General features: G+C 33.9%; 1 protein-coding gene across 6 annotated transcripts in view; it reads left to right on the top strand.

Moving 5' to 3' along the window:
• Nucleotides 1–18,915, top strand: part of LOC114940611 (Dpr-interacting protein kappa) — a 178,376-nt gene that overhangs the window by 92,375 nt on the left and 67,086 nt on the right. For 5 of the 6 annotated variants that reach the window (XR_014925894.1, XM_029315329.2, XM_029315327.2 and 2 more), the window contains exon 1: nt 9,901–10,032. The exons of the other annotated variant lie outside the window; for it this stretch is intronic. Coding sequence is in view for 4 of the 5 variants with exons in the window: in XM_029315329.2 (XP_029171162.1) it covers nt 9,954–10,032 (79 nt within the window). In the remaining variant the exon portion in view is untranslated. Of the gene's footprint in view, nt 1–9,900; nt 10,033–18,915 lie in introns of those variants that run through there. 6 annotated transcript variants of the gene reach the window in all.

The raw sequence follows: 18,915 nt of genomic DNA, 5'->3' as shown, positions 1-18,915 counted from the left end.
ATAAATTTCATCTTGACAGAGTCTTAGTTTAAGCTAAGGGATTAGTTACTAAAATATATATCTCTTAAAATTTACAAATTGTGAAATAAGAATATAATACATTATAAATAACTAATGTTCAACGGAATTTTTCTTAAAATAACATTAATTTTAATTTTATCAAAGAATCAATAAGTATAGAAAATGGATACACTATTATTTTCAATCCAATCTATATTTCTAATAAATAATAAATTGCGAAGTGTATAATATATTTATAATACATCATTTATGTTTGAAAACATAAATAGCGTTTTTTCTAGAAATGTTTCATAAAATAAAAAATAAAAAAGCTTATAGTTATTTATAATTTATGGTTTATTCCAAGATTATCTACAAATGTATTTGAATTCTAGTGAGTCAAAGTTTACTATTTTTAATTTCTCACGTTCGCTGATTTGTAACATGATTCTACCGGAGAGAAAGTGATAAAAATGTCACACATTGTTGTATTATTTTAAAGACGCAGACATCTCGGTAAAGTTTCAGTAACGCCGTTGTGTCAAATAGTATTGTTTCGGGTTGTTTCACGCGGAGAGCCACGAGCTCCTTTCATGTTTGAGATCCCCGTACTACCGACGGCGAACTGAATAAAAGGAAAATGAATCCAGCCACACCCAGCCAGCCGAGTCTTCACATTCCGAGGCGTTCACCCTCGCTCCGGGAAATCAAGGTAATCTCGAGGTTTTTTTTCAGAAAGGGGGATTCGTGTGCTCTCGTTGAAAAAAAAAAAAATCTTAAAAACTGTGGGCTTATCGTACAAGTACTTTCTGCAAAATTTAACATAATTGTGACCTTGAAGAGTGATTTGCATTAGACCCGAAATCTACATCATAATGGCGATGTTTATACACCGGCAAAACGGCAAACGCTTAATGGCAAGAAATACGTAATATGGGAATCCGCGAGGACGATGATAATGTATTCCCTACGATGACGGAGTCGCCGCAATTGCGTACAAGCAAGTGACCGCGCATATCACCGCGCGGCTATGTAGAGCGTTTATGAATATGTGATGGCTGCGCGACCGTGAGTCCGCCTGGTGTTGCAGTTTGTTGAGTGAACTTTAAAACGTATGCAATTTTCCGCCATATCGTATTACGGGACGCGCGCGAGGAAAAACAACGGCCCTCCGGCCCGCAATTTCGCCTTCGTACTGTGTTGCACACTTATAACTCACGTATATTAAAATTACTAACGTTTTGCGGTTCAAGCGGAAATGCATTTGATGCGCGTGAAATATATGCGCGAGAGAAATAATCTGCTTCCTGAAATCTAGAAATATTGTGTGCGCTGCAAATTCTGCACGACGTGTGTGACAAAGTCATTGTGCGGCTCAGAAATATTACTCCGCGAAACCGAGAAATTGTGTATATAAATCATAATTTTTAGTTTAAAATCAGACAAGAGTGCGATCCAGTTATGATTAAAAAATAATTAAAAACTTAATATGTACAGGTAATATAGAACTGCGTGATCAGCTATACGTGAAAGCTTTTGTACAGCTATTTTGTCTTTTCTGAATACAAAATAACAATTTGCGAGATCTTTTTTAAACATATGCTAAGAGTATTAATTGCATTACATTAATAATATATTTTACTGCAAATTCTAATTTGTAAATGTTAAATATATAATTTAAATACAATTTCAAATTTCACATTTATGTTATTGTTTCTTAATTTGAGAGAGAAACAGAGCTTAAAGATTAACAAAATTATTTCAACAATCATCTGAATTTTTAACGAATTTATGGGTCGATACAACGCATTATTAATGTACCTTAACAAAATAATGATGATGTCATCAATATTGATAACGGGATTCTGACGAGACGTGGGTAAAAATTGCTGTACAGCAGAGCCGCACCACTCGAGCAGAAAGATACTGATAGGACAACGTTGGCGCGCGACTCTGTCTAAAATATCTAACCGTGCCTAACTACTACGAAATCCATACACACGATGAAACACGAAATTTAAGTCACCCCATATATATATTTACCCTAAAAAATGTTGGCCATCATATCGCCGATTCGTTCACTCCAACTATATCGTCGTGTGTGTTTTATGAAGGTGTTTGCGTACTGGTGTTTATTCAATGCTTACAGCGCGGGCCAATTTATCTCGTGCTTCGGACAAACGTCAAAGCCTTGCGCCCCTAAATAATGGTACGGTGGTTCGGGTCGTGGTTAGACAATGACGTCCCAACGCTTTCCGTCTCGCGTAGTCCCTTCGACTCCTAAAACAACCGAACGTACAACGCGCAGCTACGCCGGCACGCTCGCTTATGAACGTGCACGCTTACACCTACAGCGGGACCAGATGTACATATTACGGAGTGTATGTACAACACGCAAGCAACGCTCACACGCTGTGCTAATTAATCGTCCTTATGCGACTCGTTTATCAAAGGTGCACGCATATACGTTGTAGGGCCCAGGTACCGTTGCCACCCGCTGAGAATTAATTGAAGGGCTCAATGCAGAACTGTCACGGTTGGCCCGATTGACCCGGGAGAGGAAGCAGCTCTTCCAGTCAGCCGGGAGTCCAATTATTAGATACGCGAAACAGTGGGCCGTGTATAAATAATTACGCATCGCGCGCTTGATCGGGAATAAATTATTATGCAACCGCATACAAATCTGGTTAAGTGGGTGTCATCGAAATTCGAATATTCACCAACATGTGCATGTGCATGATTGTCCAAATTAAACAATATATACGTATCCATAACCAAAAGAATACGTGAGCATGTTTATTAGTTTAGCCATGTATTTAAATTGATGCGTCGCAATATACGCGTAATCGGTTTTATTCATACATGCAAATCGACTTTACGTGAGAGTTTGACAAATGTAACATTTTAATGTAATACTTTAATTGAAACAACAAAAATTGAAGATCACGCACTGTTTTATGCTAACAGATTTAATTGATATTCCAATGATCTCTCGAGTTACATTAAATTATCCGTTAATTATGTCAATTACATTAATGATTTAAAAATGAGATAGCTGAAATGAAGTAATTTTCACATACCATATATCAAAACGAAGAAATTATTTTTTTAATATAAAATTATTATATAACGCAGGTATATTTATTATTTTTTGTTCTATATATTATTTTAATGTCAAAAACCAATAAAATATTTTTGCACGACTTTGCAAATATTATAGCAAAATCATGCAAGTCATATTTAATATTTATTTGTGATTGTTATTTATACAAATAATTATACGAAGGACGTAAACAATTTACTAATTTACATGTTAACTAGATAATTAACTCATTGGAATATTGTTATAACAAATATTACAATTTGTATACTTGTGTTTGAAACGTAATAACAGCATGAAACATTTTGGAAATATTGCATACAATAAATATTAACAATTAAGGATTTTTTAAATATTTTAGAGACATTTAGATATTTTCTCTGCTTAATAATTTTTTTTTCTCAAAATTATTAGCTATTTTAGATTTGAAATATAAAACATATTAATTATTCTTTGAAATATATAAACATTTATAAATACGAATAAATATCTTTCCTATACATATCTTAAAAAGTAAATCTCAAAAATGCACATATGTTTCGAGGATTGCACACAAATTGGATACGTGCTATTTTTATTGTTTGAAGGAGATGTATTATATATGTATGTGCAAAGGGTCAATTACTCGTCTTTCATGTTGTCCTCGCGATTTCGTTATCTCGCGAAGAAACCCTCCCATTGTTGTACGATTCACGATCGATATCTCCTTACAAGGCAGATTTTATGATGTACTCTGACCTATTGCGCCGCGTGCAATGGGACGCGCTCGCTGCGTGCCGATATTGTCAGAATATAACAGGAATCCCCCATGGCGCGCATTATATTACCGGCATAATATTATCGCTGTAACGCGCTTCTGACGGTCGTTAAGGTCTGGTAGGATCGCCTTGGTGGCGTCAGGGTCTGTTTGCGGCTGGGCATGATGCGTGCAAAGGGCTGCACGACGGTTTAGTTATTAACGAAGTTTCTAAGTTTTCTCGTTTGCGCTCGTGCGCTTCTTCGCATTGCGCCCCTTTGCCCACAAATCGCTGCATGTATGTACATCGTTGTCGTGTGTCACGCTTCTCTTATATCATTTTCGATAGATATGAGAAAATCTGAATTTACAGGGATAACAAGTATGAAAACAGTAGTGGAACGTTAAATCAAATGCAAAAGATTAAAAAAAGCATGACTTTTTTTCGTAGATACAATTAGATTCAAAAAATAAATATCTGCAGAAATATTACAATAATATTATAAACATTAATAATGCAATATGTAAATGCTACATATTTCGTATTTGAGTGATATCACTTGAATTTTTTATGCATTTTTTATCAATTTATTTTGTCAATTATAATTTTATATCAATGCTTCTTTTATTAACTTCTTATGTAATATTTAAATTATATTTCTTAAATTTTTTTTTCCTATATACTATTTTTTAATTTTTTATTTATGTAATATATATAGTACATTATATATATATATATTATATCATATTTTATTATAGAATATATTCTTTTTATTTTTTTTAAACGTTTAAAAAATTTTTAAGATATATGTAAAATAGATCATGTGAAAACATGAGCCTACTTTATAAAATACGAGAAGATAATATTACGCAAATATCGCTATTGTTTATCCATTAAGCTGATTGATTGCCAATCATATAATTCAGATGAGCAAAGGGTTGATTCCGCTGACGTGACAGCTTGACATTTAGCGATTAAATACCGTGAAACTATTGATTGAGAGCAAATAAAAAATATAATAAATAAAATGAAACACAAAAGCTATAAAATGAACAATATGTAAAATAATTTTAAACGCGTCTAAAATAATAATAAAAACATCAGGTCGTGGTATATAGAAAGGTTGCATACATACGCGACTCATCGTTAACATCCGATAATCTAACTGCTAACTACTCACGATATTGGCAAGACTGTAGAAAGTGAGGTAGTTTGCAAATTACGGTGCATGCGTATATGAGATTAAACACAGAGTTCGCTACTGAGAGAGTTCTCAAGTTCGTCCGTTTGCTTCCATGTATTTCTTCGCACTGCATTCGCATCCTCGCGTTAAAGTGCATAAAAGCTCGGTACTTAAAGCAAGGCGAATAAAACGGCCGTTTTTTTCTTCTTTCTATCTCTCTCGCTCTTTCTTTCTCTCTTTGACTCTTCGACAACCGTACTGGAATAAGCACGAGAAGAGCGCTCGCAAGCGAAGCTTTTGGACGCCTCTTAGCGCTTTCGCAGAAAATCGAATTACCCGTTTCGCGTTTGCGGTCCGCCGCGCCGACGGCAGGAAATGAGCATCCAGTCCTTCACTGGGAATGGGCATTTTCCGGAGCCGCTTCGACGTCTCGGACGACCTCCGCGACGTCTCGCCCGATCTCCGTGCAATTTGATTTTATCGCGGATGCGGATCTAAAAACAAACGATCGCAGCGTTTTTCTTTTCCGCCCGACAGCTCATCAGACCAAAAGTTATACGTGGCTTTAAAATCGCGAGCAGCGATATTCTACAAACGTCGCCGGCGAGCACGATCATTTAAAAGCGATTTGTGAAATCTCGTAGATTACCTTTTTATGTTAATAATATATATATGATAATAGATGTGATATGTAAATAATGTACATATTTTTGATCAGTGAAATATAATAACGGTGCATGATATATGCATATGAATAATTAAATTAAAATTCTCCGTTGCGCTTTTTATTTAACTTTTTATAAAGATAAAATTTTTACAATAGCGTGGGTTTAATTAGAACATAGGTATAATTTGAACAATACCTACAGTTTCCTTCTTGGAGATTCGTGCCTCTATTGTGAAACTTGGCTCGAAAGACCTACAGGAGCACCTACAACGATGCCGGAATATGTGCGACGAGGCAAGTGTAGTGGAAATGTTGTCGACTTTACCTTGCCAACGGATGAAAGGAAGAGAATATTGTAGAAAGAAAAGAGGAAGAGATAGAGAAAGAGAGAGAAAGAGAGGAAGGAGAGAGTGGAAGAAAGAGAGAGAGAGAGAGAAGCTAGATGTGCAGGAAAGGGAAGTGCGACAAAAAGAGGGAGAAAGGGAGAAGGAAGAGTTAGAAACACGTTTCGCTTCCTGCCGTCACCTTGAAGCCATCTCTTACCGGTTTACGAGAACACCTACCAAAGTTTCGGTACACTTGCACTTGGAGTCATCCCTCGAAATAGTGCGCGATATAGGTATTGTAATGCCTGTTACGAATACCGGGTAGAGCTGTGGGTTGGGTTTATGACTTGCACTACTCGTTCGCATGCCACCGAAAGACGTGAAACGCTTAAACTCCCACGCCAACCTTTTTGATAGTGACTTCCATCCTCCCTCGCCGGTATATCGCACTAACGGTTCTCCTGCCCGTGACTTGAAACCAATTTAGCATTTTGTATACCGCTCGTTTGTTTCATAATTTTTGATCCGACATCTCATGACGCGAATCACGACACTGAAAGACGCGAATTATATCCGAACCAAAGAACTTTACAATAGTGTATCCGACTTCTTTGAGCTTAATTTATGTATATGCGCAATTGAAAAAAAAGCTTCAATATGTAGAACATCCAGCTTCGTTAGGTTTGAGCCTTCTTCTAAAGCAATTGATAAACGAGGATATCTACTGATTGATCGACAGCCTGTTAAAGTAGTCCCCGCACGTGTAGGCTGCCCTGATGCGGTGAATCACGGGTCACGAAATCTTATCATCTGACACGGAAAAGTGGATAATCTTTTTCACCGTCAGACCAACGATCGATTTCAACCTATTTTCATTCCCCCACAGATTGAAAAAGCAACGTTTCGATTGAGCACGTGATTTCATTCTATACAAGTTCAATAGAGGAAGACGATAAACTTTACTTTTTACAGTTTGAGATTCACGTCTGATCATACGACGAATTTTACTACTTGTAATATCGAAAGCATTAAAATGTATACTAATTTAATGTTGTATAGTAATATTATCAATACCATATAGTTTAATTATTACATTTTAATGTTTCTGATATATTATAAGTAGTAAAATCTGTCATATGGTCAGACGTACATTTTCAAATTTTCCCTTACTAAAAATTATTAAAAATTTTTCTGTTCAATGTTCTTTTATAAAATAATATTACTTAATTAGCTTAATTATTTAAATAGAAAACAGAATTGGTACGAAAGAACTTGAAATTCGATTGAGCATGTGATTTCATTCTATACAAGTTCAATAGAGGAAGACGATAAACTTTACTTTTTACAGTTTGAAATTCACGTCTGATCATACGACAAATTTTACTACTTGTAATATCAAAAGCATTAAAATGTATACTAATTTAATGTTGTATAGTAATATTATCAATACCATATAGTTTAATTATTACATTTTAATGTTTCTGATATATTATAAGTAGTAAAATCTGTCATATGGTCAGACGTACTTTTTCAAATTTTCCTCTACTAAAAATTATTAAAAATTTTTCTATTCAATGTTCTTTTTTAAAATAATATTACTTAATTAGCTTAATTATTTAAATAGAAAACAGAATTGGTACGAAAGAACTTGAAATTCGATTGAGCATGTGATATCATTCTATACATGTTCAATAGAGAAAGATGATAAACTTTATTTTTTACAGTTTGAAATTCACGTCTGATTATACGACGAATTTTACTACTTGCAATATCGAAAGCATTAAAATGTATACTAATTTAATGTTGTATAGTAATATTATCAATACCATATAGTTTAATTATTACATTTTAATGCTTCTGATATATTATAAGTAGTAAAATCGGCCATATAGTCAGACGTAAATTTTCAAATTTTCCTCTACTAAAAATTATTAAAAATTTCTCTGTTCAATTTTCTTTTTTAAAATAATATTACTTAATTAGCTTAATTATTTAAATAAAAAACAGAATTGGTACGAAAGAACTTGAAATTCGATTGAGCATGTGATTTTATTCTATACAAGTTCAATAGAGAAAGACGATAAACTTTACTTTTTACGGTTTGAAATTCACGTCTGATCATACAACGAATTTTACTACTTGCATATCAATATCAAAAGCCTTAAAATGTATATTAATTTAATGTTGTATGGTAATACTATTAATACCATATATAGTTAAATTATTATATTTTATTGCTTCTGATATATTATAAGTAGTAAAATCTGTCATATGGTCAGACGTAAATTTTCAAATTTCCCTCTACTAAAAATTATTAAAAATTTTTCTGTTCAATTTTTTTTTTAAATAATATTACTTAATTAGCTTAATTATTTACATAGAAAACAGAATTGGTACGAAAGAACTTGAAATTCACGTCTGACTATACGACGTATTTTATTACTTGCAATATCAGAAGCATTAAAATATAATGATTTAATTGTATAGTAATAATATTAATATTATACAGTTAATTTAATATTAATATTATACATTAAATAGAAAACAGAATTGATACGAAAGAACTTAAAATTCACGTCTGACTATACGACGGATTTTATTACTTGCAATGTCGAAAGTATTAAAATGATTTAATTGTATAGTAATAATATTACATATTACTAAAATTTTTATTGTAATATATATATATATATATATATATATATATACAGCTTAATTATTTAAATAAAAAACACAACTATTACGGAAGGTCAAACATTCATGTTTGACTATACGATAGATTTTACTACTTGCAATAATGAAAATATTAAAATGTAATGATTTAATTGTACAGTAATATTAAAACTTTTTAGCAATATACATATATGTATACTGCATTATATGTATATATATTTATACATATATACATATATACAAAAATAAATTATATGTATAAATAAATAATTACATTGTACTAAAAAATTTTTAGTGTATCTGATGAAAATTATAGTTTTTAATTAGCAGTATGAAAAAATGTATATTGTTACAGTTAATTTATGCGTTTTAATGCTTTCAACAAAATTTTTATAAGTAATAAAATCCGTCGTATGGTCAGACATGAATTTGGAGTTCTCTTTATTAGTTCTACTCGTATTGTCTACCTAAAACAATGAAGCAATATTATTTAAAAAAAAAAGTTGAATAGAAAAATTTTTAACAATTTATAAAATTATTTTCTAAATTCTTGATTTAAGAAATTAATAGACGATAGAATCGATGGTATATATACATTAATAATACATTGTGATATTTGAATATAAATCAACTTCTGTTCTTGCTAAGATAAACTTACGTTCGATAACACGTTTAGCATGATAATATCTATTCGTCTACATACTAATTAACCAGCACATTGGATCGATGCAGAGCTGAGCGCGATCGATTCATATATAATAAATTTTAGTATTTCGTAGAGAAAACAGCGTAGATTGTATAAGTAGAAACATAATTCAGCGCGTCTACTTGTTTAGCGCAGTACGTTCGATCATTTATCTATTCTAAGGGGACTCTGGTGGTCGGATCCCATGGAACCGGCATTGGTGTCTACGTGTGTTTCTCGCTATCCTAAGAACGTGTCTCCTGTACGAGGAAGGCGGGTCTTACGGTTTGTGATGGCGGAGGGCACGTGAACCCCGACGGGCGCATGCGAACCAACCCTAAAGCTCACGGCAGACCAGAAAGGATCACGTTCTCTCTGTCTCCCCTCTCCTCCACCCCCGCCCCCTCCCCCTCTTTCATTCTCTCTCTCTCTCTAGTTCAATCTCTCCCTACCGCTCTTTCTTACCCTCTCTTTTACTCCAGCCGCCACCGAGCCGGGTAAACCCCTCGTGTGCCAGTCCGCACCGAGATTCCGGCGCGAATCGTCCTTTCCCGTCGTGGCGTCACGCCAAGTTCTAGATGGATGTCGCTGATTCGCATTATTGTGTCAGCGATTTACGTCGTCGCGCAGGTGCTCCTCGTCCGTCCATCCCTCGTGGAAGGTCAGTGATGATGAAGTTCGTCGTATCGCTATACTATTGAGAATAATCCGTAATATCTTTTTTTTTTACGTTTGAAAACGCGTCCCTTGTGCGTGGATAAGGTGACTTGCTCCTCGGGTACATAGGGCGTTGTGAATCAATCTCGTAAAGTTCGTTTTGATTAATCTGCGCGAAGATTTATATTAATTATTTTGTTAAATTGCCATGTGAGACATACCGCGTATGTTTTTTTATAACTTTTAGTGCTATTATAATATGCAGGATATAAGCTAAGATAAAAATATAAACGCAAAGGCATATAAAAAGAATGGTGTAAGAAACCAATATAAAAAGTAGTTAAAGTTTATCTCTAAAACTTGGTATTTTGTCGAAAATATATTCTCTCTTTTTTTCTGTCACACAGTGCTTTTACCATCAAATTAGTCTACGCTTTATATGAGATGAAGTAAGGAAAATAGGATAAAAATATTGATATTTAAATCACTATGTATTTATTTTGGATATAAAATATTTTTCAAACTTAATAATTTCTTCGAAAAGGAAAGGAAATAGAATTATTTGCTTTTTTAAAGCACGCGTACGTTAATGCTTATTTTAGCACACTCTATAAATTACATGTGATAAAAGATAAAAGAACGTTCAAACATTTTATTGAAATAAGTGCATATTTAGTGTCCTAATGTTTGTAGTAATGGTTGTGTTTGTAGTAATGGTCTTCTTTAATGCAACCAAAATTTACTAGAAAGTGCGTTGGCACGTCATTGTGGCGCACCGAGATTGTATGATTTTGGAATCTGAGTTGCTCGGCAAGTTTCAACAGTTTGCGTGCTACAGGATTTCAGCATTAATTTAATGACATGCCATAACACCCTGTGACACGACCGAAGTAATGACATGTCATGCGCGATAAACTATACATGATAGGTACACGACGCTTACATTTTATTTACACAAACTGCTTCTACCGAGAAGAGATTACTTAGCGCACATATGTTAAAAGACGTTTCGCGATTATCAGAAACTGAAGATTCATTCGATCTTTAAATTTATCAGTGCACCGTGTTTAACATCAAACAATAATTTTCTTTATTTTCTATTCGCTAAAGACTATTTTTATGATAATTTCTTTTCTGTTAATTGATTACAGAATAGTTATAGCATGTAAGTATATTATAAATTGAAAATTTTGCAAAATTTTTACAAAAATTTAGATTTCTTATCAATATAGATTTTTCCGATAAAAGATGGCTTTATCGAATAGCTCGTCAGCTTCGCACAAACAGAAATGTGCGAACTAACGTATACGTTTGTGATAACGTTATCGGGGAAATTTAATTTCTCTTCCACGTTTTTCCAGTTTACTTCCATATTCTGGTTTCTCAAAATTCAAGATAAAATTTCCCAAGTAAAATCAGTGCGGTAACATAAAGAATTCAAAGAAAAAAGAACGACGTACTATTTTACTCGATTTATCTAACCGTCGCGTTTTCAACGAAACTCGAGAGATTGTAGTCAATGTACATATTGGAGGGTATGTGATGGATATCTATCTAGCTCCGTGGATATCCAACCCCCGATTGGCCCAAACCCTCGATTCTTCTTGCCAGCGCGATTATCCCCCAATATCCTGATACATTATTTATCCCCATCTATAAAACCTCGGAGTTTTCATGAAGGCGAGAAACCTCCTTCCCCTATCGAGGAACTTTTTCCCATGTCCAATCCCTGGCAGGATCCTAACCCACCGACAATAACGAACGAACGAGGCGGCGAGTGCGAGTGAAGCTTTTCTACTTTCTTCGTCGTCTTTTTTCTCTTCGCTCACTTCACTTCGCCTTTTCTCGGCGAACTCGTCTCACCGGGTCGGAAACCTTTCCGCATTGACTGCCAAAAAAGCCTTGGCAACGACGCGACACTCATTTAATTTAAGGATAACAAAGCGTTATACGAGACAAATCCCCGGATTAGTTTTATGGCGTTCCTATTTACACTTTAGTCAGAGGATCACTGTGTTTCATTTCGCCATGTGTACATTTTCAGCGCGGCGCGACGGTTTCATGTACAGAATTTACTGAATAAACAGAATTTCTCTCTCTCTACAAAATCATTGAATGATATAATATAATTTGTAATTTAACTGTACTTTTGATTTGTAATTTATAGAATTTGTAAATTATAAAAATTTTATATACATAACAAACTTATAAACTAAAAATTACTTTTTTGTGGTTTTTAAAATATATTTCTTGGCAGATAAAATGCAATGTAAAAATTCTGAGGAAGATTGTAATAGAAAAATGGTAATCATCATTATTTGTTAATTATTAGCCATGTTGTTATTGTGTATTTTTTAAATTTATTTTCTCGTACGATCGATATCAACTTGTCCCGTATTTAGTTTGGAAAATAAATGATACTTTAAATAGCAGCACGAAAATCAGTTGAATTATCGAAATTCTGTCTTTATAACAATTTGCCACATAGTTGAACAGTTTGGACAATCTGTAAATATTTGTAAAATATTGCATTTTACAATTAAGCTTATATTGAATAAATTATATAAATATATATGTATATATGCGGCCGAAAAAATTGAATTTAAAATTTTAATTTTGATTTTAAAAGATATAAAGATAAGAATAAGAATTGCTAAATTAAGTTTAATTTATATATGTAATTTATATATATATAGATTAGAGTTAATTTTTATAGTCATAATGTTAAGAATAGAATCTATTTAAAAGAATTATTATTTTGGTTTCTTCAGTTATAAATATAGTTCATAAATTAACACATTAACAGAATTGCATAGAATTCGCTTAATTGTGTTGCACGAAAATAAATCATTGATTATATTGGAGCAAACAATATAATACGTTCCTTGTAAATTTGTGCAAAAACACTCTGGAATATCTTGCTGAAATTATCTTGGATATCGTCGAAATTACCTTCAATAGCGTAGTGCAGATCGTGAATCACGTTCCATATGCTTCGGTCTTATGTATATCCCAAATTAGACTATGCTCGTGATTGACTCATTCGAATCGATGCACACTATTGTTCGCTGCATGCCATTGTATGCATGTTGTATAGTGCAGAGCGATCATTAATATACAACGCAACAAGGCGACATTCAGTGACTGAAAATCAGATGAGCGATCTATTGGGATATCGATTCGATAGATCACTTGTCATGAGTCGCATCACGATGTGACTGCAAGACGTAGGAACGGAATTACAATAAATTTTTGCAATATGATAAAGAAAATATTAATATTAAAAAAATTATTTTATTAATATGAATAATGCGGCAATAATTTTTGACAAAATACTTACGGGTTTTCAATATTTAATAAACTTATTATTGATTAGAAAATGTAACACAAAAAATAATAATTATAAAAATATATTTGCAACTGTTTGGATATCAATTAGAGAAATAATTATTAAATAAACAATTTAAAATTTACACGTATGATCTATACGTTTATAATAAAAATTATTTACACAATTAAATAAATCTATATACTAAATTTGCAGCAATCGAATGTATATAATAAACAAGCAATAATTTACTAACGATCATCATCATCATTCACAAATCAAGTATAATTAGAAATTTGATAAATATTGAGGATTCTCCCTACAGTACACATCAAATATTTGTCATTTGTGTAATATATCGATCATACTCGGCATGTTTAGGGAAGAACTGTGACATGCGAATAGTATGCACAAAATATTGAAATGAAATAAACGAGCAACCAGTTGCGTTTCAGTTTGGAAAACGAATAATACATAATGCGAAGACAGGTTGTGTCGTAAATACCTTTCATTATTTCGTTCATTAGAACAGTATATGTACAGCTATCGATACCTTAAGTAGTCGAGACAGACATATGGTCCGTCCGCCTTTCTTAACCATGAGATAGGACGAAGGCGCTATCGGGGGAACGATTCCTCCCCTTTCTCACCCCTTCCTCGAGCGACTTGCGCGCGCTCATGATTTCACGAGGTCCTCTTTATTTCGGGTATACCGTGGACAAATGCGACTAACGTATCGAACTTCCGTCCGGGCTAATTTATGGCGTTGGGATTAGGGGAGTAAAATAGAGAGGGTGAGGCCCGGAAAATAGCAATTCTGCAGTGCGGGTAACTATCCCCCTTTCTCTTCTTCTCTCTTTCCCCCGGTCTCTTTCTCGATCTACCTCGCCGAACGGGTATAAACGCTTAAAAGGCGAGCTTCTCTCCCGGCCACGGTAAAATATCACTGCTAAGAAAAAGAAACGATTACCCCCTCTGGGGGTTGACAAAAACAGGGATAATAAAACTCGGGGAACGTCACCCTCCCTTCCGTCTGACCGAACTGGGAGGATACATTCGAACGATTACCTTTCCGGTTACGTAGCCATACATGCAGCCGAACCTCTTCGGACTGCTGTTTTTAAACGGGATAAAAGAAGAATAGAAAGCGATATATATTTGTTGCATTAAGCGCGATGCGGACGGAAAATACTCGAGGGAAAAGTTGCATTAGCGCGCAATATAGCTACGTTCTCTCAACAAGCTTGAAGAGCAACCTTGATGTACTACGTGGTAAAATACATGTTTTCAATATGCTTCTAACGATGTGTATTATGAGGATTTTACGTACGCTCTTATTCTCATTAAAATTGACGGAAGCATCAGAGAAAACTTTTATTTTATATACGTAGGTATGTGTATGCATATATGCATATATTGCATATATTATATATAATATGTATGTATATAGATTTCTCTTGATCAAGTTCTTGTAAGTTAAAAATTTGAAATTTATTTTTGTTACCCAGTTACTATACATGCTTCGTTTACTAATTGGGGTTGAACAAAGCGTCATTTATCAGAAATTACCTCTATTTTATGCGCGGAGAAACAGAAGAGTTAAGCTGAATCATGCTCAATTAATCATGCTTATTTAGTGTAATATGGGTCACCGCGTCTTTCGAGCGCTGCGCATGTAATTATCCCATTTCCATAAATAAAACGTCGTTCAATTAATAATGATTGCGCATGTATATCAAAATTAGCGTTTGCTTTTATAGGTTCGTTACTCAGCGCCTTCCAATTTCCGAATAGCGAACACTTTATATATATTTTATTGTGCTTTAAAACCGAAAATGTCATACATATATTCGCTGTTTTATTTTAAGCAGTATTGCTGTTTTCACGGAATTAAATTCTCTATTTATCTCTTTCGTTGCAAGAAAAATAATATTCCAGAATCGAAAAAACATTCAGAACTATTAAAATAAAATTGTAAAATTAATGTAAGAACAGGCCAACTCAAGAGCATAAATTATTAGGATGTTAGTGAATATTATAAATTTTTATTACTTCCCAATTTTATACCATATTAAAACAATTAAAACATATTAATACAATTAAATCAAACGTTTCGACTGTACGCAGTCTTCATCAGTGGTGTCATATAGTATTAGTCAATTATAAAATTTTAAAAAACATTTCGACGATGCGAACGATTGCAATTCATACTATTAATTATAAACATATATAAAATAATATAAATATGATGTTTTCTAAATCGGCCAACAGAGCCAAAGCACAAAAAATTAATTATTCGGAACTCTATTTAGAACTATTACTTCCATGTATGATCAATCTGTGTGAAAGGGTTTCTTTATTATGCGAAAATTACGTTACCGTGAACATTTCCTGTCTGTACGCGTTCATTGATCTGGAGAGCAGGTCGTTAACTGCACGTATAGAAACCGCTACTTGACAACCGATTAGAGTACCGCAACGAAGATGGCGCGGCGGCGAAGATGACGGCGACTCAAGGAAACGACTTTACAGACACACTCGACGATAATTGGGGATTGGTACGCGAAGTCGGCTCGAAGTGGGTTCGTTTGATGTGGTACCTTTGCCACCAATGTATTTGCGATGTGGCAGTACTTGTGCTCGGCGATACCAAGGACGAATTCCGCGGGCAAGTAGTCATCGTGACAGAGCCAAGACGATACCTCTCACCTAACTTTCGCGCGATTCCAGGACAAAGAAGTAGTTGCGAACAAAGACCACATCTATCTCTCTCCCTTCTCCAGTCCGCCCTTCTACTTGCTATTTCGAGAGTTCTCCGTTATCAATACTTAATGCAAAGAGACGCGGCATCGACTAATGAACCCTCTTACTTCTCCCAGCCCGTCTGAGTCTATTGTCTTTCCGCGAGCGCTACTGCATGCTGCACGAACCGCATTCAGGATGGCACGGATGGCTACGCGAGGAAAGAGGACACGCTTAACGGCCAGGAATTCGGATCCTCATAATACCGGGAATCTCTATCGGATTTATGCTAATGCTCCGGCCTGCCTAGTATCTTGCCAATCCTTTCTGTTCTATTATCGCGTGAATAACACGGGTGGGCGCGATGCATTTCGAAAATGGATATCGCATTATAATGTCCTCGAATAATCAGATTTTCATATCTTGTGTGCGCCCGGTCCACTATTATTATCCCTTCTATGATGGAGAAATTCGGAATATATGTAGATCTCTTCAAATATGTGAAAGCGCGGCTATATTTATAAGTTTCTTCATACATATTCATCGACTTGAATTCATGTTGTACAAATTGATTTTATGTTATAGCAGTTTGTTTTAGAGTAGAGTTTCGTTTCTCATTCGAAATACGGAATTAATATAAAAAGCCAAATAAATGCCACAAAAATAATACAAAGAACAATCTAAAGCGGATGCGCAGATATTAAATTGTCTCGATATTTCAGTTTTAATCTGCATTATTTTTCATATATAAAAGCATCATTTATAATTAATTTCTTCTTTTTAACTTTTTCGTAGAAATTGCTTCAAATTAATATAAAAAATTTATTATTTCACATGATTTGCATTTTGTTTACATAAAAATGTACATCTCTCTTTTATATGTATATCTATTTCTCGAACTTCTAATTTGCTTTCTAAATTATACAAAGATTTTTTTGATTTACGAGGCTGTTTCATTTCGTTAAAATCTACAAGCAAAAAATTAATAAGATTGCATGGATAGTTATTCACGAAACAAATTACTTTGAAACTGCAATTCAATGTTGCACAATCAATATTTATCTTTGGGAGAAGCTAGTCGTTGCTAACTTTTGGTTATGTTTTCTTTGAACTTACGTGATGCGGCATCAAAAGCGGGAGAACTTTGACCGTAACTTTTTCCGCAACTATATGAGATTGATCATGAAAGAGGTATCAAAATGAAGCGACAAATTGATCGTGCACAATCGTAAAATAAAGTAATCTCTACCAGAGAGAGAAAGCTATTATCTCTGAAACATTTATTTAACTACTCGTCCTTCGACATCTTTCTGATAAGATTTGACATTGTATCAGTCAATTAAATTTGCTGCGCATGATTTATTCATACTTATAACGTATTGATCAACACGACGATTGCAATAATCAGAAGCAAAAATATGATTTTATTATTCGTTTGACTATGATAATGAAACAGAAGTAAGCATAAAAGGTTATTAAATATAATAATGACATGTAATAAAAAAACGTATATGATAATAATATATAATTATATTAAAATCCAAATTATTAATTACTGTCACTAGTATTCATTATAAATTATGGAAATAATCGACCAAACTCGAGCAAATAAAATCGTTTATTCAATTTCACGACGTTTCGACCATATGGTTGTGATCCTTTTCAAGTGAGAAAGTAAAATAATAAATTTTTCAAGTGAGAAAGTAAAATAATATCTAAGTCACAAATAAAAATTAATTAAATTAAGAGTTTAACATATAATCTTCTGCTTGGAACTTCCAAGCAGGTTAAGTCTGATATTTTTATTCAGAAAAATATTTGTTCAAATTCGCCCGAAGTTATTGCTTAATACAGTAACGAGATATAGCAAGAAGAGATATAGCACCTTTGCTATCAGCGAGGTGAAGGATGAAGTCAAGGACGCAGCGGAACCGGCGTATCTACCTGTCGAGGAGCTGGGCTTTAAAGCCAGATCGAAGAGGAAGAAGCGAGCTTGGCACGAAAAGATTAAAGGCTTGCAGACTGTGGAGGAGAAATTGTTCGAGCTCAATATGCCGCGTTATTACGGCTGGAAGTCGCTGTTCTCGAACGAACATACGATACCGTACAATTCCCTGTCGCATGCACAGTACATCACGCGGACACACGTGGTGAAAGAATTCGGTCTTCCAGCGTACTACAACAATGTCATTTCCACTGAGCAGTTAGATAATATTGTATAAACAATAAAAAATGACGTGGAAGATAATATAGCCTTTGAATATTGTGTCAGAAGAAGAGAACACGAGATTAAAACTGGTAAATTCGATGAAAAAATTGGGAATTTGGAAAGGAATGAAAAAATAAATAACCATATATGTCAAGCAGTCATTAAAAAAATTAATAGAACAATGCTGATACATCTCTCTTCTACGTATCCACATTTATTACAAACTGAAGTTGATATCGAGCCGAGATTGGAAGCAGCTTGGTTTAGTGATGGTATAAATCCTCCTGCCTTTAGGAGAAATTACAGAAGAAGAATTAAATTTCTGAAGGATTCTACTGATGACCGAGTAGATTTGCCCATTTTAATGATAATTAAAATTAAATTTAAAGCGGAAATAAGAGACAACCACAACATATCCCAACCAAGGAACGTCAGATTCTCAATCTAGAATCTCAATCTAGAATCTGACGTTCCTTGGTTGGGATATGTTGTGACTGTCTTTTATTTCTACTTTAAATTTTATTTTAATTAAATTTAATTTTAAATTATTTTTATTTGTAACTTATATAACATTACTATAATTTGACACTGCATGGAGAGACAAGAGG

This window comes from Nylanderia fulva, unplaced genomic scaffold (genome assembly GCF_048542155.1).
Source record: "Nylanderia fulva isolate GAGA-0341 unplaced genomic scaffold, ASM4854215v1 Scaffold6, whole genome shotgun sequence".
Lineage (NCBI taxonomy): Eukaryota > Metazoa > Arthropoda > Insecta > Hymenoptera > Formicidae > Nylanderia > Nylanderia fulva.
This window is presented reverse-complemented; position numbering and strand designations above follow the sequence as displayed.